At 35.3% G+C, this 26,389-nt stretch overlaps 1 protein-coding gene across 1 annotated transcript in view; it reads right to left on the reverse strand.

Moving 5' to 3' along the window:
* LOC150099328 (protein GDAP2 homolog) overlaps positions 1–26,389 on the reverse strand; it is a 165,308-nt gene that overhangs the window by 40,805 nt on the left and 98,114 nt on the right. Inside the window, exon 8 of the mRNA XM_090403551.1 lies at positions 6,084–6,237. Within this exon, the coding sequence (XP_090259677.1) occupies positions 6,084–6,237 (154 nt within the window). The remainder of the gene's footprint in view (positions 1–6,083; positions 6,238–26,389) is intronic.

Genomic DNA, 26,389 nt, shown 5'->3' on the forward strand with positions numbered 1-26,389 from the left:
GTATAATAAGTAAACTAAGTTAAAGTTAAATAAGTCAAGGTATTTAAGTAAAAGAAAAATATACAATATATACTTAGAAGTAGAAAAAATACAAATAAGAGTAAATATATTTTTAGTGTGACGGTGACAGATATACTGTCACCATTAGTGTGTTGAGGTTCAAGTGCTATGAGGATATCATGTCGGAGGCTTAATGGATTGTATACAGCACTCAGAAAGGATTAAAACAGAATTTAATACTTCCTATATTTCATTTCAGTCACTGAGACACCTTCAGGGATTACAAAAAAAAACTAATGTACCATATACACAAATACCACACAATACTAAGCCAACCACATGAGTGATTTTAGTGGTATGTAATAGAGCGATCTTGGAGAATACAATCAAAAAATGGAGATTATCCTCTGAGATCGCTCTACCTACTACTAGAACACGATCCCACAAAAACACAAGTTAAAAAATTAAAAAACTTACTTAAAAAAGTATCTTACTGGCCTCCAGACATTACGAAAAAAATTCAAACTTTTCAGTCCCTCCCTGAATATACGGTTTACCAATTCACAAACCCAATTCCCCCACTAAGACCTATAGTAGATGCCACTAATGCACCTTGCTACAAACTGTCAAAACAGCTGGCTAACTCTCTACCCCCCCCCCCCCCCCACACTTACTGGACTTATCACATCCTATATAAAAAACTCTACCCATTTTAAAACCCTCACAGAAAATCTAACCTTAAATAACACAAACATATTGGTAAGCTTTGACATCTCACTGTTTACCAATATTCCCTTAATCGATACCTTAGCACTCTTAGAAAACATTTTTACTTCTGACATCTTAGCTTTTCCTTTGCCATCAATTCTGGTTATTTTTCTTGGAAGAACAAAATTTACAAGCAGATAGAGGGAACTGCCATGCCACCCCCCCCCCCCCCGTCTCACCAATTTTTATATGGAAAATTTTGAAAAACAAGCCATAGACTCAGCCCCTCTCAAACCTTCTATCTGGCTAAGATATGTAGATGATGTGTTCTCTATTTGGCCTCATGGCCCAGACACATTAGACTTCTTCCTCAGTCACCTCAACATCCTACATCCAAGAATCTAGTTTACGATGGAAAGGGAAAAGAACAGTAGTTTACCTTTCCTAGACACCTTAGTTACATGCCTTCCTATTGGTACACTTTCCTTCGCTGTATATAGAAAACCTATGCACACAGGCAGATGCATTCACAAACTCTCCCACCACCACCCTGCTCAACAATATAGCATTATTAAAACTCTAACCAAAGAGCCCACAATCTTTGCTCCAGTGGAATTGCCCTTTCAACTGAGCTCAAACACATACACAACATCTTCCTCTCCAATGGCTACAGCAATCATAGTATTAAAAAATTAATCAGTTTCTCCTCCATTCCCCAGCCATCTCTTCAGAAAGAGTTTAGAAATACCATCACCATACCCTACATCCATGTCACATCAAAAAAAAAAAAAAAAAAAAAATAGCCAAGATTTTAAAAATGTACAACCTTCACAGCATTTAAGCCCCACTGCAAACTTGCTACCCTTATCCGTTCTACAAAAGATCAGCTCCCTCCTCTCTCAGTGCCTGGAGTTTATAAAGTACACCAGCTTACAGGAACAGGGTACTTTATAAAGTCCAGGCACAAGTCATACATCTGCAACCACGACTATGGTTAGTCAGGCCTGGCTGACCATGTCTTGGATACAACCCACAGGATCTCTTGGGGAAATAAAACACCATGCTCCACCACAGTAAATTCAAAAGAGAGAGACTATTTTTAGAATCTGCAGCAGCTCTCAGAAATCATCCAAATCTAAATAAATATGGTTGCATTAAACTTCCGAAGATTTGGGAAAAATTAATCATCAGAGATTCCACCTTACATTCTAGGCTACCTACAACCGCCCATAGACGGTGCACCCACCTAGATAGGACTTTAGAGTCACCCAAGTGGTTGGCTTAGTATTGTGTGGTATTTGTGCATATGTTACATTCGTTTTTTTGTAATCCCTGAAGATGTCTCAGTGATAGACGAAATATAGGAAGTATTAAATTCTGTTTTAATCCTTTCTGAGTGCTGTATACAATCTGTTAAGCCTCCAACATGACTGTCACCATCACACCATATTGGCACTCCAACCAATTGGCTGTGGATTCAGATCCTGCCAAGGATATTTGTGATGGTCTTACTACAGCTGACTACTGAAGAACATGGGTTTGAACTGCATGGGTCCACTCATACACGTCTTTTTTAAATAAATATATTGGAAAATTTTTTAGAGATTTATGACAATTTGAAAACACACAGACAAACTGCATAGCTTCGAAATATTGAAAAAAGTAAAGAAAAAGTTAGGTATGTCATGAATGCATAAAAATATGTAGCTACTAGTCTATTTTATCATTTACTACCATAAGTATACATAAATCTATTATAAAAAGTTAAAATTTCTCAAAACTTACACAAACACTTACAGACCATACATGGCCATTTGCAGTCAAGAAAAATGTAAAGAAACATAAAGATACAGTATTAAATCATAACTGCATAAAATTAACTGTTAATTAGTTAAATTAAATAGCATAAAAGAAAAATTTTATAATGATTCATTCATTAGTAGGCTAGGCTACTATAAAGCAATCATATTGATGCTTCTTTGTTATCAATACATGAATCATTATACCTTAAATAAATATGAATAATTTCTTTTCCACATTTTCTTTTCACTTTTGATGTCTAGTGTTAGTAATACATGTTTTGTATCATATAAGACAATATTGATATAAATACTGATGGAAAGATAGTGTGATGGCTAACTGTCTCTTTTGTGGAATGGGCCAAATATATGCTTTCATTCTATGCAACCTCCCTTACACCTTACACAAGGTGTAAGGGAGGTTGTAGAATGAAAGGAGGGAGGAAGTGTATTGCATTTTATGTAGGCGAATGCATTCAGAGTATCTGAAATAAAGGTGAGGAGTTTTTGGTATTGGTTAGCTGAACTTGGTTGAATAAGGATATGGTCATGGGAATAGAACGCAAGAGATGTAGTGTCTTTGGAGAGAACAAAGAACAGGGTGAGGGAGGAAGGGTTTTGCTAATAATAGCACCAGAATAAAAGCCAAGTGTTTTTACAAAAGTGTTTTATTAACAAATATACTATGCCACAGGTACCTCTAAAGATTAAAAATAAAAATGAATCCCACAGGGATTCAGAGGGATTCATTTAGTGTGAAATAGAGGCCAACACGACTAAATATGTAATTGGCTGCTGCTACAATCCAGGGAATATAAGGAAGAATGTAGATGACATGCACTTGCAAATTAACATGATGAGTATACAGGTTGAGTAATTATTATGGAGACATATATCAGGAGGAGAAATAATCACAGGCAGGGAAGGAAATGGAATTTATACAGCTGCTGAGAGATAATTACCTGAGGTTAGCACATAATAGAGGGGACATGGGGTTCAAAGACTGCTGGATCTGATCGCAACTTAACAGTAACCAATCCACTAGCTATGCTACTCCACTTGAAGAAAGTGGTTCAATAGTCTTGACCTGGAAGATTGCTAAACATGCAGAATTTTCTGTTAAGAAGGGATATATGTGGAATTACAAAGCAGCTGATTATGACAAGTTGAGGAGTCAGCTTTCAGCAGTTACATGGGTGTTTGAAGAAAGCAGTATTGGAATTTATACCCAGTCAGAAGGATAAATGAAGTAGGAGTTGGATGAATAGCATAATTAAGCAAGAGTTGTAGACAATGAAAAACTTGTGGAGGGAATATAAAGAAAAAGGTGATCAGTATGCTCATGAGCAGTACAAGGCAAGAAGGGTGACCTGTATGATAAGGAAGGTCAAAGCTAATTATGAGAGGATGCTAGATGATAAGGCCAAAATAATTCCTTCACTACATGGCAAGTAAAAGGAGGAATGGCAATGGAAGGATGACTTTAAAAAATGCTGATGATGGGGAGGTAACTGAAGCAAATCAAATAGTTGAGCTATTGAATGAGCATTTTGCATGGGTGTACCATTTAGGTGATGTTGCAATGCCAGATGTAATATTGACTGAGGAGAGAAGAGAGGTTCAAGAAATGGAGGTATTTAAAATACTGCAGAACTTCAATGTGAACCTAGCCATGGCATATTATGATAATATGCAAGGGAATTATCAGCTCCTCGGACTAAGCTGTTTATTGTGGTGCTTCTGAATTGAGGGTCCAATTCAGAAGCACCACATTATAAGCCAATCAGCATCTCAAGAGTACCTTGGTGAAAGACAGAATCAAGGACTGGGTGGAGAGGAATATGATACTCTATAAGGGACAACATGGTTTTGTGAAGGGTAGGTCTTGCTTTATTATACAAAAAGTAAGCAAATTACTAAAGTGACAATGGGAAATAGATACTCAGTGATATTACTAGACTTGCAAAGCCATTTAATAGGATTACACATAGAACTCTGTTGCATAAATTGGAGCAAATGGAGATAGATATGAATCTAGTCATTTGGATTAGAGGGAGAGCTGATGGACAGATATCAAAAAGCGGTTTATGGAGGAAATGAGTCCAGGAGAAAGTAGGTGATCAGTGGTGTACATCTATGATACAGGAAATTATTTGACAGAAAATATTCAGTTGTTTGCTGAAGATGCTAAACTGGAAAGTGCAATGGTAAATGGCTGTCAGTTTAACGTGGCCAAGTGTAAGGTGATGCAATTTGGAAAGACATTGCTAGTTGTGTACTATATTGATGGAGCTGAATCAGGAAACCGATGAGGGCTAAGGATTTGGGGGGATGGGTGACTGTGAACAGGGAGTTGAAGTTTAGATGGCACATTGGGAAATTAGCCAAAAAAAGCACATCAGGATATACTAACAAGGAGGAATAAAGAGGTGACCTTGTTAAAGCATATGTAAGGCTTTAATAAGGTGAACGTCTGGATTACTGCATGCAAATCTGGCTGGCTAATTCCATGGGGAGGATGAGGTGATGGAGAAAATCCATAGGCAAATGACAGGTCTATGGAATGCTCTCTATGGACTTCAAAAACAAACTGATAGGTGAAAAAAGAGGATAAATGAGAAGCATATAAGTTATTAAAGGAGTTATTAGGATTCATGCCAAAGACTTTTTTCAGTGCCTGGCAGGAAGAGACAGAGAGAACTAGAGGTTATTCATGGAAATTGTGCAAGAATGCGGTTAGGGTATTAGGATTAAATTTTTTTTTTTTTTTCTTGGAGAATGAGGAATGGATGGAATGGGTTGCTAGAGTGGTTATGAGTGCAGTGAATGAGTTGGAGAGGCAAGATAGCTATTGTGTGAATAATGGATCTCCTGCAATGAGTCTTCTAACTCCATAGACATACCTGTATAATAATAATAATTATAGTGTAGAGAATATGCTGGATTGTAAAGATGACATAGGATGCTATTAATTGTGAAATATAAGTTTGGAGCACAACTGGGAAAGGGGTATCTTTAGGAGAAGAGGACTTGATGGGGGGGGGGTCAAACTATTCAGGATTCTACTGATGTATTTTCTAGCAAAAAATGACCAAAAGAGACATGCAATGAGCTGTTCTTAACATAGTGGAAAGTGAGTGGTCTTAGTCATTTATACAAGATTGATACCAAGGAGATGAGTTTCATCATCAAGTGATTTTGTTATAGTAGTGTCTTGATGAGAGAGGATGAAGCATTTTGGAGAGAAGTTGACTGACCTTGGTAAGGGTAGGTATGGCTGCTGTTTAGATTTTATTTATTTTGCAGCTGTTTTCAAGCTGCAATGCAGATTAAGTGTGAAACTAAAGTTGCTCTCGAGTCTCTGGTTGCCTAGATTCATGGTACATGCATGTTAGCATATTAAAGAACCAAGGCACAGTGGTTGAGAGCAGAATTGGAAGGGGAGAGATAAAGGCCATTATTCCAGCAAAAATTATTTCAGTTATCTAGTAAAATTAATGATATTAGCAAGCATTAATTAACTGAATTATACTAACCTTATATACAGAATTCAAAAGATAAATGAATGAATTATACCTTGTTGAAATCAACTCGATGCATATTAAACCTTTGGCCAATAAAAATAACCACAGGTCGTCCAAACTTATCTTTTCCACTTTCATAGAGACATTTCAAGTTAGCAATTGATTGAAGATCTTCAGATCTTGCCTTTCTTAACAATCTTTCATATCTAAGAAAGGTGGTAGAATGAAATTTTTGATTAGGTACAGAGAAATAAAATAAATAAATAAATAAATATATATATATATATTTTTTTTTTTTATTAAGAATTGACTGAGATTTAAGTAAAAAAGTTTTAATATAAAATCACGACTAGTTTTGGCCTGTAACAGCCTTCATCAGGTGACATTATAAAAGAAAGAAAAAACACTAAACACTGAAGGTTAAAAGACTATGAACAACATAGAAAGTCTCTATACATAATTAGCATGAAAATGTAGTTGTATTTAAACCTGTTCTTTCGTTTTTTGCATTGTTGGGAGAGTGCGTGCTTGCAGCATCACGTGAATGCCAGTATATGATTACAGCTGAATGACTAACTGGGAGGTTGTAGCTCAAGTTATTATTTAGATGAACAGGATTGAAGATGATTTCTCTAGATTCCAAGATTTTTCTCTCTAGTTCATCATTGCAACAGAAGATGTTAGTAGATTTTTCCCAGCAGACTTTGCGACTTTGGTTTTCATCATTAGGATTAGCCGAGAAAAGGATATGACTTGATAATGCACTGGCTCGCTGTCTCTTGTAAGTAATGTCCCTCATGTGTTCTTCCATATGCAATTCGACAGATTTGTCTGTCTGCCCAAAATAAGGAATATCACAATCACACAATATTTTATATACACCAGGGTATTTGAGTTGATGATGACAAGGTTTGGGTGGCTTATTAAGAAACGGATCTTTGGAAGTGGAGTGAACAAGGTTCTGATATTGTATTTTCTTAGCACTTTTGCTAAATTATGTGAAACTGTACTTATGTAAGGAATAGATATATTGCCTTTGAATCTATTTGTTTCTTCTGAGTGATGTCTAGGAGGATTAAGAAGGAATTTTTCAATGATTCTCTTGGAATAGCCATTAACTTCGAAAGAAGTTTTCAGATGGTTTATTTCTGTAAGAAGTTCATTGGGTCATCCAGAAGAGAATGGGCTCTATGTTCCAAGGTGGAAATTATTCCAAGCTTATGAGGAGGGAACTGATGGGACTGACTATGCAGATATCTGTTGGTATGTGTGGGCTTTCTATATATCGATATTTTGAGTTTACCAGAAGAGCGAGTCAGTTTGACATCAAGAAAAGGCAAGGAATTATCCATTTCAAGCTCGGCAGTAAACATAATACTTTGATGTCGGCTATTGAGATGATCGAGGAAAACCATAAGGGATTCATGTCCATGGCTCTAAATAATGAAGACATCATCTACATAGCGTTTCCAAACTTTAGGTGTTAAAATAAAGGAAGAGATAGCCTTGGTTTCAAAATCCTCTAAGTAAATATTTGCGAGTACGGGGGATAAAGGATTACCCATAGCCAGTCCATGATTTTGTTTGTATATATATTATCTTGAAATTTGAAGTAACTGGAACTGATGCAATGTGTAAGCAAGGTTAACATTTTTTTTGGATAACTTGTCCTTGAGTAATGTTAGGACTTCATCTGTTGGGACATTAGTGAACAAAGAAGTTATGTCCAAGCTAGCCATGATGTCATCTTCATTAACTGTAATATCCTTGATGTATGTAACAAATTCTGTAGTGTTCTTGATAAAGGATGGTGATTTGCCTAAAAAACTTTTTAGGTATTTGGCAAGATATTTTGAAAGATTGTACGTCAGAGAATTGATACCTTCTACAATTGGGTGTAATGGAGTGTTCTCTTTATGGATTTTAGGAACACCATATATGCGAGGAATTAACGGATGGAGATAGCGTAGAGATAAGCGAATGTTTCGGGATAATTCAGTTGTTTTTTTTAATATTGTTCAATCCTGTTCATCTAAATAATAACTTCAGTACAACCTCCTAGACAGTCATTGTAATCATGTACTGGCATTCACGTGATGCTGCAAGCATGCACTCTCCCAACAATGCAACAAACGAAAGAACAGCTTTAAATACAACGTTTTCATGCTAATTATGTATAGAGACTCTCTATGTTGTTCATAATCTTTTAACCTTCAGTGTTTAGTGTTTTTTTCTTTCTTTTATAATGTCACCTGATGAAGGCTGTTACAGGCCGAAACTAGTTGTGTTTTTATGTTAAAACCTTTTTACTTAAATCTCGGTTCTAATCATTCAATTCTTCATAAAAATATGTATGTTAACCGAGTTAATGATCATTCTTTCATATATATATATATATATATATATAAAATTCAAAGTAGAAATATTTAAATAAGTGAATTTATGAATATAATACAACATAGAAGAATTTAATTATTGAAGTAAAGATTCTAAAAGGTTTTTTTTATCTAAACTGAAATTTTAAGTTTTGAAAGTGATTGATGATATTTTTTTTTTTTTAATGTAAATCTCTCCCACAATGGTTTGTTTAACCTTAAGTGTACTTAGTACTATAGTTAAGTTACTAAATTCCTGATGTGTATACCCTCAAGAGACACTATGGCAGGACAGCATTAAAAGTTTACATTATTAATAACTATCAACAATTTTCATTGAAATTAGTCTGTTATCTGCCATAACACCAATATTGTCATATCTTATATTTCAACCTTTTTAAGAAATTTCTTAGGAGGTACTTCTTCCTACTATCTTGGACTTTTCTCTCCCAGTATGTTTATGGGACCATACCATCTGAAATGAGCTCTGCTCACACATTCCTGACTGCTAACAATATTAAGGTCCTTTCTAATATCCTTATTTTAAATATGATTCTATCATCAATAGCTGTTCACTCCCTAATTTTTCTCAGAACTCTCATATCTATGGTCTCTAATCTCTAATCAACTGTTATTTCTTATCCAGCTCTCATTCATTCAAAATTCCTTCAAATGCTGTCTCATATACTACTTTGTTTTGACTAATTTCCTACATTCTATGTAAATTTATTTAGCTACCTCCTTGCCATACCAGTTTTATCTATGCTGTTGTCTATATCCATATTTCGTTTGCCAACTTCCTAAAAAGTATGTTTAAAATAGCTGAAATCTTCATAGTTTTTCTTTTAACTGCTGATTTTCATGCCAATTTTCTTATTGTATTTAATCAATTCAGTTAAGACATCTACAGACTTGTACTGGATTTATTTAAAGGATAAAATTTATCTACCATTTAAAAGACATTCACGCAAACAAAGTGGGATTTGAACCTACTAGTGAAGAGCAGATATCCATGAGCTAACCAAGAAGGCAAATATACCCTTCTGCATTTCACTATGGAAAAAGAAAAGAATGGACAATTACTCTTCCTAGATGTCTTACTTTCCTGTATCTCTTCTGAAACACTTGCTGCTTCTATTCACTGTTGTTAAAGTGTTGTTTTGTATTGTTATTAATTACTTTAATTAATTCTTGTTCAGCTGCGGCTTTGTTAAATTCTACGTTTTCTTGCTTGAAACTTATCTTCTTAACCTTTACTATACTTCCGACTTATCATCAGTTACATTACCCCTATCTTGTGGCCGAAATTAGTAAGGATCACGTGTGCAAGACGTCAAGAACAAAGAAAGTCCCTCGGGCTGGAGCCAATCTCTTTGTCTGATTTACTGGTGTTTATTCTAAATTAAATTTTGGAAAAATTTATTTGTTAGTCAGCTGCGCCACCAAAATCCTAGGATAATAGTATCTCCCTCCGAAGAATGGAATACCCAGTAAGACACACAGCACCTTCCTTTCCTACTTATCTCTATACCAAATTACAAATATTTCTTACTCTGCAGTCATGGCAACATCTACTTTAAGACGCATAGGTTCGATTTTATGAATAGTGCATTGGACTTAGAAATCAGGAAAGTTATTTTGATAAGAAAACAATTTATTTATCACTAAGAAACAATTAGACAAATGACACAAATTAATCTGACTTAATTCTAATATGTACATTATATCTAACAACTCAATATAAGTTACACGATCAATTCTCACAATCATCTGAATCTCAGCAGAACTATTTGTCTAGAATCTTATCCCCCTTTCTTAACCTTACATATAATCTGATCGTCAACATATATAACTCCAGCCTTAAGTAATGACAACAACTATAAAATACAATTAGATTCGCAATACAATTCAGCTAGGGTTTTCTCTTACATAGAGTAAATTAAGTCAATTGTTAGCACAAGGCCTAAAGTCCTGTAACTCTAATTTTAAAACAATTCCATCAATACAAACCACCGTCACAATCTAAGTTTCTTTTTGACAAAAATAATGGAAAGTTCTTACTATTCATGAAGTCTGGTCCTCTATAGCTGCTTATCCCTACTTGTTTCCGTTAGACTTTGTCACTGCACCTGAACATCCTTTATGTAATTTGCAAGACTTTTTTCCTACTATCGGCAGGCAATTTAATTCCTATGGCTTGGAAGTTTGGCATCTGGTTCCTCCTAATACAACGTGCCTTAGTTACATCGTTCTTCTGGCCTTTGCTTCATGAATATAGGTCTCCGGATAGGATAGTGATTCATTACCCATGATTCTATTGAAGCTCAGCTGCCATTAACGATCATCGTACTTTCTTTCAAACTCCTCGGCTTATGTTGACCTTGATACCGCCATGAGTCCGAACTCTCTCGTCAGAACTCCACGTGACCTCAACTTCACGCTGATCCACGAACAGGAACTACACACCAGATCGACTTAAACTCTAACTCCAAGAAAAAGGCCCCGTCTCGACGTAGCACACTGATATTTATTTGGTTCTGATGACGTAGTAATCCCCTGGGACCCCTGATGCTCTGCAACTGTCACCCTCATCGATCGGTGCACTTAGATGGAAAACCCCCGTGTAATGTCGACCTTCGCGTTTGGAGTGGCCTCAGGTCATGACTTAATCCCTTAATCTGTCTGGAATTTTAGTTAGCTAGAGGTATACTTAGACGCAATTTATCTCATATGTAATTTCCTTTGTTCTTAAACAAGCTTTTTGATTTCATAATATTCAATAACTTCAAATATTTATTATTTCCAAGTTAAATAACATTAACATCAAGTTCTATTAATTCACAAATATTTTAGTGGGACTTAGCATACTTGTAAAATCTGCACGAAAGGTATTTTATTACAAAAACTCCTTTTATTCAAGATTTTACACTGTAAACCTACCTTCACAGGCCATTACATACAGCAAGATTCAGCAGATCATCCATCTAAAAAAATAGACATCTTTAAATCTTTGCCCAACAGAGCATGTGTTACCTGCTCCAATTCCCAAGCCCTCCAAAGAATTGAGCACCACTCAATACATCCTGCTATTTATTTATTTGTATGAGGGTTCCCCCTTTCTTCTCCATTCCTTGGGGGGGGGGGGGTTGAGATACATTTACTACAGAATGGTTTCACCTCAAGGAATTTTAAATGCATCTTGGACTCTTACAAGTCCATCACTCAAAACCTTGAAACTGTAGGGTAAGTCCCTATCCCATATATTGCAGGCATCCATGAGACAACTGCTAAGATCCTGAAAAGATATAATTTAATTCTTATCCCACCATCAACAAAATCTCCTCTTGGTTACTATCTACAAAAGATAAATGCTCTTCCACCTCTCCCTGGTGTTTACCAAGTTCAATGTGAGTGCCTCTGCTTGTACTTTGGACAGACAGGATGTTCTGTTGAAAAACGACTACAAGAACACCAATCTTATATTAACCAAAATAAACTGGAAAAATCTGGCTTTTTTCATATGGAGTGGACACTGACCATGATATCCTATGGTCCAATACCTTCCTTTCACATTGGCACAGGTTTAGGTTTGGATGGTTATTTAAAGAGATTGCTGAAGCACTTTTTTTTACATTGCACCAATTTAAATCAGAATGACTGTCACTCTATTGCTAAGATTTGAGAGAGTTTCATCTGCACAAATGGCAAACAATAGTGTTCCAACCTCCCCCATTTTAATTATATTTTTTATTTTAAGTTTTTTAAAATATAATACTGTGTCATACGTTATCTGATTAAGTTTAATTTTATTTTGAATCACTTAATTTTAAATTTGGGCCTTAATTGTCACCTTATTTTACTGTACCCACCCACTAGGTGGCATCTGGCATGTGGCTCAGCTCTGTAAATAGGATTAATGTTTTTTTTGTTGTAGATTCACCTCATGATTATGCCGATACACTGATGATGACCAGTTAGTTTCAATTTGAAATATATTTTATTATTATGCGACTAATAAAATCACTATATTCTTGCGAATATGTGTCTAATAAATAAAAATAAACATGTGCTCTCTGGATGATTTGTTTGTTTTGTGGAAAGAGCTCACATTTCCAGGAGGAAAACTTTGCTCTCAATGTATAAGAATGGCTACTTTCCTTGAAAATCTCTTATACCAGTTCTTTGCACCACAAATGGGAAAATGTTTTGATTGTGCAACAGAGGTGCTTGGTTTCAAAGGCAAACAATGTTTACCACTGGCTATACAATAATGATTTCTATTTATTCTTCTTCTCATTGAGGATTATGCATTTCTGCATTTTACTTTGATCTTTCCTTTTAATTGTTCGTATTTCTGAACCATACAGCAGAGTGGGAGTGATTCTTACTTCATAAAATTTAGGCTGGGTTTCTTGTCTTGTTTTTATTTAGTGGCCTTTTAATTGTTGCACAGATTTTCTGAAATTTCTATATGTTTTTAGATATGTTATTAAACAACCCAAATCTATTATTTTATCTTCTATGACTATTATTGATCTAACATGATCTTGATCTTTAAATGTCATGATTTTTGAAGGTCATCTTCATTGTCCTGTAATACAACCTGATCACTGCATACAACACTGTATTAATAAAAGTTCTAGTGGTTAACTGGATACTTCGTTTTATTGTTTTCCAAAGTTTTATAATTTGATCCACACATACAGTGAGCAAAGTTGTAGACAAATTACATCCCTGTCTTACACTGATTAATTTCGATCTCTTTCTTATTTACAATTATTATCTAATTGTAACTTTATTTCTGTGTCTTTATATAGACTTTGTACAGCTTGCACTAAATGTAATAGGTATCCTTGTTTTTTCATTACACTCCATAATTTTTTCCCTTTGGGATCTCTGGAATGTGGAGTATGAGGAGAGATTGAGAGAATGCAAATTGCAGGGCATAGTGGATAAGAGGAGGAGGAGGAGGGATGACATGATTCAGACATAAGTTAGTAAGGGGTAATTACCAGATTAATGTGTATGAGATGGGGGGGGATAAGAAGCCATCCTTGGAAGCTATATGAAGAGGGCTCAGGAGTAGATTTTTTGCATGGAGAGCAATGGGTGATTGGAATGCATTGCCTGAAAGTGTGGTGAGTGCAGAGACAATTAATGCATTTAAGTCAAGGTATGATGAGCTGTGCATGTGAGAGTAAAACTTCTTGTGACAGTCTCCTAAATCCATGAATGTCTGATGATAATAATAATGTATTTTATCAGAACTTTCTCATAACTTGTGTGTGTGCATGTGTTATGTTCCATCGAGTTGTTTTCAACTTCTGGTGATTCTATGAACATACGCTCTACATTCAGATCTGTCCCTGGCCATATCTTTCAGAATTTCCAGGCACATTCCAGTTGTTTCTTTAACTCCATCCACCCATCTAATTCTCAGTCTTCTTCTTCTCCTGCTTCATCAACTTTAGCAAGCATCATCATCATCTTCTCCAAACTACTCCTTCTCATAACTTACAAAGGTTAAATGCATCACCAAATTAAATTCTTTTTTTTTTTCAAAAATTTGTTTCAAAACACATTATCTATACACGATCTAGGTCTGAGACCATTCTGTTTATCTGAGAGTGGATTGTTTGCTGTGGATATTTTTACTGTATATAGCCAGTCTGGTTGGCCGAGTGGTTAGTGTATCTGCTCTTCAGCCAAAAGGCTGCAGGTTCGAATCACGTTGTGGACATGGATGTTTGTGATTGCCTGTGAAAATACTAGTGGTGGTGGTGGTAGGTGGCGTTGGTATAGATGATGAAGGTAGCTGTAGTTGGTGGAGATAGAGAGTTGTAGAGTAGGTGACCTACCTCGATGAGTCTTTGGACTCCCTCGAGGTGTTATGTAGTAATAATAATAATAATATCATTATTCAAAATTTTGCTGTATATTTTATAACCTTAATTAATAAACTTATTCTCTATAATTTTTCTATAATACAGTCACCTCTATCTCCTTTCTTAAATATACAGATTATTATTATTATTTTGGTATCCTCTATAGTTTCAATACTTATTATGGAAGGCTCACTCAACTAGCAACATGTCTATCATAACAAACTTTAAAGTTATTTACACTCCCTACATTCATAATGCATTCCACTCACCAATAACTCTCCAAGTAAAAAATCTATTCCTTACACCATTCTTCACCACGTCTTTATACAACTTCCAGGGATGGCCTCTCATTCTTCCCATCTTAATATTCACTCTTTTTATAATTCCGCCTGTATTAATCTGATAGAATCTCTTAACTTAAAGCTCTCTATCATATCTCCTTTTTATCTCCTATCCACCAATCTCTGTAATACACATTCCCTCAAACACCCTTCATAACCAATACTTCAGAATCCAGATATCACTTTGGTCATTCATCTTTGGACCCTCTCTGGTGTTTTGCAATGAAAAGTTGATGACTAAATCTGAGCACTCTAGTCCATGTGTGGTCTGATTAATGCTTTACATAGAGGCAGCACCACCTCCATATCCCTACATGTCGATGTGCTTTTTATCATAGCAGCAATATGATGTGTAGTCTTTGCAACATTTGCAATCTGCCCTTGAACTGCAGTTCACTGTATACCATCACTCCAAGATCCTGAATCTCATCTACTTCCTGAAGTACAGCTCCACCAACACAGTATGTAGTCTTATATCTCTGTACCTCAAAGTGTAACATCTTGCATTTATCAATATTAAAACTGCAACTCCATTAATTTGTCCAAGCTAAGAGTCTATTAAAATCTTCCTGTACAGAATTAACATCAGTACTACTGATAATTCTGCCTAACTTTGCACCATCAACAAACATCTGAAGATCCCCAGTCAATCCACATGAAGAGTAGGGGGGGGGGGGGTCCAAGAACAGAACCTTGCGACACACTGGTCACCTTTTTCTGAGACTGCTCCACTTTCCAATCTTCAATCTGTCTAACCAACTTGTTATCTCATCCCATCTTCTGCAGCTTATACACCAATTGCCATGTTGTCATAATCTATTAAATGCCATTACAAAGTCCAAGAAAATCACTGTGTACGAATCTCCCCTTATCCAACACATTTGTCACCTTATCATTGTTAACTTTTTTTTTTGAATATGTTATTGTATATTTGCCTTTACCTTCTGTCTTGCTTCCCTTAACTCTATATTATATTTAGATATGGCACTGCATACAATCCCCTTATTAATAGTTTAAGATATAGAGCCCTATGTGCACTCTTGCTGTTTAAGTAGTCAAGTAAGTGACTGACCTTTCCTAAAGGGAACTGTAGCTGTGAGGAGCCAGTTCCTTTGCTAGAGATGTCTGGAGTTATCTCCTTTTTAAAGTTCAGAGAAAATGTATTTGTTTCGCTGCACCACCCTGAACCCCTAGATTGGAAATACCTTTCAGCCAAGGAGTGAACTCTCAGACTGGCACATGGTTACTTTGTCATACTTAAAATACCCGACTTTGGAATGATAATACCTTCTAATTCAATTCTAATGCTAGTCATGACCCCCTGTTATAAAGTCTACTCCCTATATATCCTGCTTCGGTCTGAATCTTTTATGAGTGGTGCATCGGATTCTTAAATTCAGGCAACCAAATGAATAAGAGCAAAAGGTTTATTTAACATATTGATAATTTTACACAACAGAGAATCTTCAATCATTACTAAACTATTAAATTACAAAGTAAAAGAGACCAACATATATTGGACAATAATCAATGCTTCGGAACAATCTTGTTCAAATTCCAGCGGCTCGCTTCTCAGTTCTCTAACCAATAATACATTTAAGGTATTAGTAAAACAGTTAGGATTAGGTAATGTTATAACACCTTAGACATAATTAACATGTCATCACATATACTACACATAGCCCTTGGCTTGAAATGTTCACCAACTTTGGTTATATATCACAGTCCTGCCTTAATCTTAATTAGAGTTCTAACCATTTTGAAAGCCTTGATTCTTAAATTACAAAATTCTTCCTTTCATACAAAACGTAATCAAAAGCTTGTACCTTACCAAACTTGAAGATTCATCAGGCTTATCTCTTCGTTTCTTGGTTCCTTTTCTCAGCACGTTGTCTTCCTTCTATGTTGTGGGTGGGAATTTCATCAGTTTAGGTTGGTCCACTTGGAATTACACATCAATCAGCTATACCTAGAGATTTCTTGGCACGTAGACAAAACTGCATCCATCCAGCTCGCTACTTCCCCGTGTGTAGCCTGCTGCGTAGGAAAACTTCTACCCACTCATCATAATGCTTGAAACCGGTGGCAATGTGCGCAACTCGACCAGGGCCCCAGTAGTAGAACTCCAACCACAGAGAGAGAGAGAGAAAAACTTAAGATCTCTCGGGGGGGGGTCCAGCCCTTTTTATATCAACCCTATCGGTGCCCTTCTGCAATACTTAAGTTTCACCCGATATGCTATTTTCTTGTACTCGTGGGTCTTGCCCTTCCGTAGTGTCTTCCAAGAAGACTCAGCGCGCCACGTGTCCTATGCATATACGTGACCACTTCAGGCATCTCACTAATCCTGGTGTCTCGCCTGCGTACTTTGACATGTTACTAGTTGGTTATATACAATTCACAAACTTTCTATCATTGCTAACAGACAAGATATATATTATTTCATTGTTTATATACAGTTTAGTAGGAACTTCACACGTGAATACTCACAAAATTGTACTAATCACGTTATCTTAAAGTTTTACAGCCTATTTACAATTATACCAAAATACAAACATTTCTCTTTTTTTGTGCTTAAGCTTGTTAAACTATGAATGAAACATTCCTTAGTGAATTGTATTCATTCACAATTTAACATCATAAAACATAAGCACATTGTTAACAAGACCTGCTCTTCACAAACCCATGCTGACCATCATAGAGAATCTTTTGTCCATCAACCCAATTCTGTATTCTATTTCTTACCATTTTTTCCACTCCTTAGGAACCTTCCTCACTGCAAGACTTTCATTAAATAACCAGGTTAAGGGCATGGCTAACTCTGCTGTGCATGGTAATATTTTATCCATTCTCACAGCCTTATTAACATCTATCTATCTCAAGCAACATTTGATACACTTATTTTTTTTTACCTTTAATTCTCCTAATCCTCCCTTCTACATGTTGCACAGCATCATTCACACCACAATGATATACACTGATGAAGTGTTTATAAAATAATTCCAATACATCATTTGCTATGGTTACTCTGCTACCATAACTATCCACCAGTGTCAACCTGCCATAACTATTTTTCTCCTGCTTGCCACACAGCAGAAAAATTCTTTTGGATTAGCTTTGACCTGACTGGCCAATCACCTCTCATATTCTTTTTTTAACCATGCTTGTCACTTTTCTAGCCTGAAGTTTATATTCTTCATGCATCTGTTTGCTACAAATTGTCTTGTACTTCCTACATAACATTCCATAACACTACTTATCCATCTCATTCACTTAACGCACAAAAACAGGACAAGGGAGATGTAAACATCTCCTGCATAAATGGAAATGGTCTGATACCCTAAACTGTGAATGTGGAAGTAGGATTCAGACTATTAACCACATTGTGCTTGAGTGCCCTATCTACCTCATTCTCAGGCACTAAAGAGGACTTTTTTTAAACTGACCCCTGAATCACTGGAGTGGATCTGGGATTTAAGGATTAATCTCTGATTCTTAATTTTAATTATTTTAACCTATTGAACCACTTTTAATATAATTTTTACAATTGTTTTCATGTAAGATGTATATAATAACTTGAGATCTGACATCATGCGATAAATAAAATAATAATAATTCACTTAACTCTCGGTATGCTGTTATGCACTGTTGTGTTAGATATTGCCTTATCATTTCCCATGCACTGTCAACATCTTTTCTACAGAGCTCATGATCACCCGACTTACAGTTCCACATATAAATTTATAACAACTTATTGATAACAACTTCATCCTGTTTGACTACCTTCCAAAGCAATATCTCATGATCAATTTCAGAAACAGGTGGTAGTGTTGATACCTCATTCACAAACACATCCTGTGAGGATATCACCAAATCTAACACTGATAAACATCTTATTGGTTCTGTTGTGTCCCATTTTACGATTTCTACTCTAATCTTACAAATTCCGTTTATCTATATTCTTCTAACTTCTATGCCCGAGATTTTACCAAAACTTATACCAATATCTAAGTTATTGCTCCCCGTAGTATCCCTAATATTTGTATTTATACTGCGCCTTTTGGGATATTTAGTTTAGGATATTACATACATAAACAAGGAGAAAGAACTCAAATATATCTGAAAGTGTAACTATTGCAGTCGTGACACTTAACTCGATTCTCAACTTAAATTTTCCGCGTGACTAAGTACAATATTTTCAAGTGGTTATCAACTGCACCATTTATGTTGTCATAAATAGGGAGAAAGTCAATCTTGAACATATTTCTTAGTATTTAAATATTATTGCAGTCGTGACTCTTAATCTCTTTCCTCAACATTAAATTTTCCCGCGTGATTAGGTACGATGATTTTAAGCGGTGCATTGGATTAGCAACATCAGACAACTCTTTTATCATTGAACAAAAGGTTTATTAAGTTTCTAAACATGGTACAATTCAAATACTAAACTAAAATACTTATAGACTAACATTAAATCATTATAAGCAATATGGCTATTTGCGATTATGCCGCCATACACATTAATTCATAAATTCACCTGATGTGAACAAATTAGATCAATTCACACTATCTGATTATTCATACTGAAGTAGATTAACAAATAATTCACTGCTAACACATACTTGTGACATTTCAATTATTTTATACATTACATTAGGCATTCAATTCTTAGGATACGTAATTACTTAATTCACACTATTCCGTTATACCGTTATTTGCACTAACACACAATTATGTCATTTAATTATCTTGTGCAATATAATAGACATGCAAAAATACCTTAGGACTCTTAATCATTCACAAATCTTTAACACTAGTCAATCTACACATAACACATTCTATCATATACTAAAGTCCTAGTATAACTTCAACAGTTCTGTATTGGAATCACGATACTTTTCACAGACAAATTTCTAGCTAACATAGGTTATGATTTACAGTACCTTTCTTGAGCTCTTCGTATGGGCCTTTATTCTTTTCCAAACGAACCTTTATATCATTGACATAGCCAGTGGATTGCAGGGGGATATTTAGTTGTTTGCGGATGATGCGAAGCTGGGAAGGATTATTAGTAATAGTGCAGATGTGGTAGCCCTGCAAGAGGATTTAAATAAGCTAGATAGATGGGCAAATGAATGGGGGTGTCAGTTTAATGCAGCAAAATGTAAGGTCTTGAGGTTTGAGACACATTGATGAGATGCTGCATACTCTATGGGAGGAGTTAAACTGGAGGAAGTAGGGGAGACAAGAGATCTGGGGGGTTGATGACTGATAGATACCTGAAATTTAGGGGACATATTACAAAGGTGGTGAAGGGGTAAGAGAGGATTGTTGCAATAATGAGAAGGACGCTGACCTGCAGAGATAAAACAGTTATCATTCCGTTGTATAAGACCCTGATCAGACCACACTTGGACTATTGTTCTCAGATTTGGTCCCCAGGATTTGAAGGGGATAAATTAACTGTGGAAAGGATACAAAGACAGATGACAAAGATGGTTTCAGGACTGTACAAGGATAGTTATGAGGATCGGCTGAGAGAATGTGGACTGCAGAGTTTGGTGGATAGAAGAAGGAGAGGTGATATGATTGAGACTTTTAAACTGTTGAGAGGTGGTTACAGGGTTGACACTGGGGAGTTCTTTCGCTTGGTTGATCAGCGGGAAGGAGTGATGACAAGAGGCCTTTGTTACGGTAATACACCGTAACAAATACAAATTCGAAAGACTATTTATGGAATCAGCCTCAGCCCTAAGAAACTCTCCAAACCTCAACAAATTTGGATGTATGCGACTGCCCCAAATTAGGCGGCTTACATCAGCAGACCTTCAGCCCAACGGCCAAGAACACCTACTTAGCCCACTAGAGGGCACCATCAGGACTTTTAAGAAAACAATAGCTTCATGTCTTCATTCTCAGTTACTGTGTTGTAGTGCCTATGTGCACGTGCCTTTTTTTTTTTTTGTAAGTTCATTTTGAAGATGGCAACGTGACGTTGCCGAAATATCGGAAATATTTATTAAAGTGTAATTTAATTTATATTCGTATCTATGTTGTTCAATTCCTTAAGTGATTTAATAATTAACTCTTATATTTAAACCAAACTAAAAGTAAACAATACATTAGCCCTACCAGTCTTATTGTATGGAAGTGAAATCTGGACAATAAAACAAAAAGACAAACAAAGATTAATAACAGCAGAAATGAAATTTATGAGAAAAACTGCCAAGTATACTCTATTTGATCACAAAAGAAATGAAGAAATTATGAAAGAAATAAACCAAGAATCAGTAATAGAAAAAATTAAAAAAAAAAAATAAATAAATAAACATAAATGGATGAAACACACTCAAAGTATGAAAATAGAAAGATTACCAAAACAAGCCTTAAAGTACAAGTCATTAGGAAAAAGAAAACTAGGACGTCCTCTTAAACGATGACTTCTAAGGCTGGAACAGGCCATGCTAGGCCTAAATCCTTGATATGCATGATGATGATGATGGAACCCATAAGATGCAAATTGGAAATTATGGAAAAATAATTGAACAAATTAGTAAGATAAAATATTTAGGGTTCGAAATAAACAATTATGACATCACACAAAATGAAGTAAAAGAGCAAGCAATAAAAGCTAGTAGAATACTTGGATGTCTCAACAGTCTCCTTTGGAAGAAGAACGTAAGCAAGGAATCAAAAATAAGAATCTATTAAGGAATAATAGACTAACCAGATAGACCAGACTAACATATGCAGCAGAAACATGTGCAACAAATCAAAAATGAGACAAATCAGTGAAACTACTGAGGTGAAAACATTAATAAAAATCAAAGATATAACCAGGGCTCCTGAAATACAAGTTAAAAATACTAGCCACAAAAAAAATTACTTGTCCTTGGAATCAGTCTATTTTAAATAAATATTGTTATACATTTTTTTTTTTTAGCTAAATGTAATGTTGACAAAACAAAGTAATATATTCCTTAATTCTCACTATATATTATACCTAATTATATATAGAAATATGCTTTCCTTTAATGTGGGTTAAAAAAGCAGGGCACAACATAGCCCCTCAACTCAATTTGTGTCTTTTCTTTATTGTTCATAATGAAGGGTGAATTTATATGAATTATCCATAAATAATAATTTAAAAGGAAAGACAAATAATAAAATTCATGAAAACAGGAAAGTAGGTAGCACTTGATGTGTAGCAGATTTGCTTTAAACAATGCACTCAGTCACATGATTCAATCTTTGACTTATCATTGCAAGATAATTGCATTTTTTAAATAACAGCATTAAAAAGCATTTTCTTTATATAAAATTTTCAAGCATTTAATTACACTAAGGTAATTCATGTGGTGAGCTGTGAAAATAATCTTAGGACAATACTATATTACAATTGCACACTTACTTAAGGTATAAAGGTGTTGAAAGAATAAGATGTATTGATGTACTACTATACAGTATTTAATTAGATTGTGCCAATTTTAATATTTTGTATTTATCGATACAAAATAAATAACGGAAAAAACTCACGTAGAAAGATTATTTAATAGTATAATTTTCGCCTGTGTATCACAGGCATCTTCATTACATTAAGCTCAAAATTAAACACACTAACTGACAATTCCAAAATTGTCAGTTAGTGTGGTGAGGTTGTCTACAAGAATACAAAAATCAGAACTCCATGGTGGACACAGGAAGTAAAAGAGGCAGTGAAGGAAAAGAAGAAAGCATCTCAAAAGTTCCTAGCAAATAAGTCAGCTTTTGCTCTTAGAGAATACAGAGAAAAATGTAAGAAAGCTAAACACTGTATAAAACTAGCTAAACAAATCATGAGAGGCCTTTGGCAAAAACATAGAAAATAAACATCAAGGAGGTGGCAAAATATTATGGAGGTTGTTGAAGAAGCTCAGAAATGGAGGAAAGAGTGCTGTAAAAGGAATTAAAGATGATAAAGGTGACATGAAAACAGGAAAAAAAGATATCCTTGAAGTATGGATAATTTCTTTGAAATACTGCTAAATGAAACAAGCAGTGATAGCACAGTGGTAAAAAACACTCAACAAGCATACAGTCAGGAATACATATCCATACTTGAAGTAGAAAAAGCCATCAAAGGCTTGAAATGTGGAAAGGCAGCAGGAGTAGATGATATTCGACCAGAAATGGTTAAGTATGGTGGTATAAAAGTTTTACAGTGGCTGCACTGCATAGTTCAGAAGGCCTGATGATTGGAGTAGAGCTCTCACAGTACCCACATATAAAAAGGCAAATAAAACTGAATGTGAGAATTACAGAGGTATTTTCCTATTGAGTGTTCGTGGTAAGATTTATGCCTTGATTCTTCTCAACCACAATTATGCCACAATTCTTCTCAACAGTTTCTCAACTTTGAGAAATGGTTGAGAAGAAATGTGGAAGAAAAGCTTGGTGAAGAACAAGCTGGATTCAAGCCAAATAGAGGCCTGTCAGGATACGATCTTCACTTTATGACAAATAGTTGAGAAATCATGGGAATATAACAAAGATCTGTATTTAAGTTTTGCCAATCTGGAAAAGGCATATGACAAGTTGTCAAAAGAGAAGCTATTCAATATGATACAGTTATATGATGTCAATGGGGCATTATATCAATCAATACTTAGTCTTTATTTAAGGTGTAAATCAGTAGTTAGGACTGAAGAAAGTACAGGAAGATGGTTTAATGTTAAATCTGGTATGAGACAAGGATGTACAGTATCCCCTCTGTTATTCATTATCTATATGGATCATATCATGAAGGAAAGTGGTATTAAACATGATATCAAAACTGGAGATGTTAATGTCAACTCTTTGCTTTATGCAGACGATGTTGTACTTCTAAATAAATCTTCTACAAGATTCCTTGACTAAATTGAATAACTGTTGTAATAGATATGGTATAAAAGTCAGCAATAAAAAGACAAAGACAATGAAAATAGGCAGAATCACTGAAAATGTCAACTGCGTTGTGAATGGAGAACCTGTGGAACAAGTTAAACATTTCAGCTACTTAGGCACGATTTTTAGCGAAGATGGTAAATTAAATATAGAAATAGAAAACAGAATCGACAAAGCTGGCATGTAGGAAGTCAACTGAATAAATTCATATGGAATAAGAGAGAAATAGTCGAAACACTAAATTAGCTGTATACAAGACAGTGTTCAAACCAGTTTTAACTTATGGATTTGAGAGCTGAGTCAGAAGTAAAACACTTGACCAAAGACTAGAGACCGCAGATATGAGTCCTGAGAAAGATTAGAGGCGTGAACAGATGGCATCAATGGCATTATCATATTAAAAACGAGGATATTAGGAAAGAACTTGACATTGTCAGCATCCAGGAATGCATTAACAGAGCTAATTTCAGGTGGTATGGTTACTTAAGCTGAATGGGAGAGGAAAGATTAGCAAAACAAGTGTTTTCTGCCAGGTTGGCAGGAAAATGGCCCAGAGGAAGACCAAGATATAGGTGGATTGATACGGCACAAAGTGCCTTAGATGATAGAAATATAAGATCTGATAATGTTGGAGTCTTGACAAGTAACAGACTGATTTGGAGGAAAATTGTAGATAGGAAGTTAGTAATGATGTAAATTTTGCATGTAGTACTATCATATCCTGTACACCACCCTAGAGGGTACATGGCAGGAATTTGATGATGATGACTTGTGACAATGAAAGTTGCCAATACATCAACTAGACACAAGAATGTACAGAATTAATAAAAGTTGAAAGTTTATTTTTTACTTGATTAGAGTATAATAAAATTAGTTTAATCCTTTATCCAAGTGTGAGCAAACAAAGTTTGCACCTGAAAGTATCTTCAGGACTGGGGTAAGGTGGTACAACACAAGGACAACTCGTTGCAAAGGTGGAGCAAGATACCAACACTCCTATCTCGGTATCTCCTATAATGCAAAACACATCTCCTTGCGGATATGTCTAACGTCGTTATGCATTAAGGGAAGGGCCACTACCCAGACTAGTTTCGACCTTTATTGAGGTCTCTTCAGTGGGAGCCAGGCCCAAGTGGAGATACCAGTCAGAAGCATTAGCAAGGTCATCTCTACCTATAGGAGTTGCCAAATGGTGTGCCACCCTTTTTTTTAATAAATTACTCTGGATTTAAAGAAAGATGTTGAAAGTTTATTTTTCACTTGGTTAGAGTATAATAAAATTAGTTTAATCATTTATCCAAGTGTGAGCAAACAAAGTTTGCGCGTGAAAGTATCTTCAGGAAAGTATCTTCACCTTACCCCAGTCCTGAAGATACTTTCAGGCACAAACTTTGTTTGCTCACACTTGGATAAAGGATTAAACTAATTTTATTATACTCTAACCAAGTGAAAAATAAACTTTCAACATCTTTCTCTAAATCCAGAGTAATTTATTAAAAAAAGGGTGGTACACCATTTGGCAACTCCTATAGGTAGAGATGACCTTGCTAATGCTTCTGACTGGTATCTCCACTTGGGCCTGGCTCCCACTGAAGAGACCTCAATAAAGGTCAAAACTAGTCTGGGTAGTGGCCCTTCCCTTAATGCATAACGTTAGACATATTCGCAAGGAGATGTGTTTTGCATTATAGGAGATACCGAGATAGGAGTGTTGGTATCTTGCTCCACCTTTGCAACGAGTTGCCCTGGTGTTGTACCACCTTACCCCAGTCCTGAAGATACTTTCAGGCGCAAACTTTGTTTGCTCACACTTGGATAAAGGATTAAACTAATTTTATTAATAAAACTTATTTGACAAATATTTTGATATGACCACAGATCCTTGGTATTAAAGTAGAATGATAACAGTTGTTATTGTTCTACTTTGGTTGAACAATGTTCTCTAAGAATGAGGATGTCATTCAGTGAATGAATTTACTTTGGCAGCAAAGAGTGGCACACTTAAGACAGAGCCTTCGGGAACACCTTCTTCTTGCCAACATGACTAGAATAATATGTTTCTCACTAGGACAGTGATTACCAAACTAGGTTCTGCAAACTCTAGACAAGAACAAAAATTGCAATAAAATATTTTATATTGCATCAAGCTCAAACAAATTTTGTAAATAAATAAATAAAATAATAAAAACTGTCAAGCTTTTTTGAAAAATTTCTGGTTAGTCCAACTCTGATTTATGTATTCATTACCACTTCTTCAGTGTCTAGATTAGAGAGGTCTCCATGCTGTATGATAAACTTTTTGCATGTCTTTTTCCCATTTTCTTTTTCAACCAAAACTGAAACCAGATGCTCACATTTCAGGAATGCATCTCTTATAGAGGTTGTTAGACAGATTAAATGGTACAGCATGGATTGTTGTCTATGAAAGCCACATTGTGTGTTTGAGAAAATACTCATTTCTACATACCACAAGTCTGGAATCAGCCATTTTCTTTAATTTTCTAGTTAATTTTCATTAATTATATCAAAATCACAGCTTTTAAGCTATATGATGCAGTAGCTTAAAAGAAATATACCTGCATGCTCAATCTTTTTTGGCTGCTTGGTACTCTGGTTTTGGATATTGTGGAAATTGAGTTATTGCTTTTGAAATTCCATTGTTGTTGCCTGGACAATGTAATCTGTTACACTGCTTGTGCTGACTGCCTGAACATTAAATTTTACAAGATCATCATCATCAAATTCCTGATATATACCCTCAAGGGGTGTACAGGATATGATAGCACTAAATGAAAAATTTACATCATTACTAACTTCCTATCTACAATTTTCCTC

This window comes from Typopeltis vanoorti, chromosome 14 (genome assembly GCF_054136105.1).
Source record: "Typopeltis vanoorti isolate ZY-2024b chromosome 14, IOZ_Tvanoo_1.0, whole genome shotgun sequence".
Lineage (NCBI taxonomy): Eukaryota > Metazoa > Arthropoda > Arachnida > Uropygi > Thelyphonidae > Typopeltis > Typopeltis vanoorti.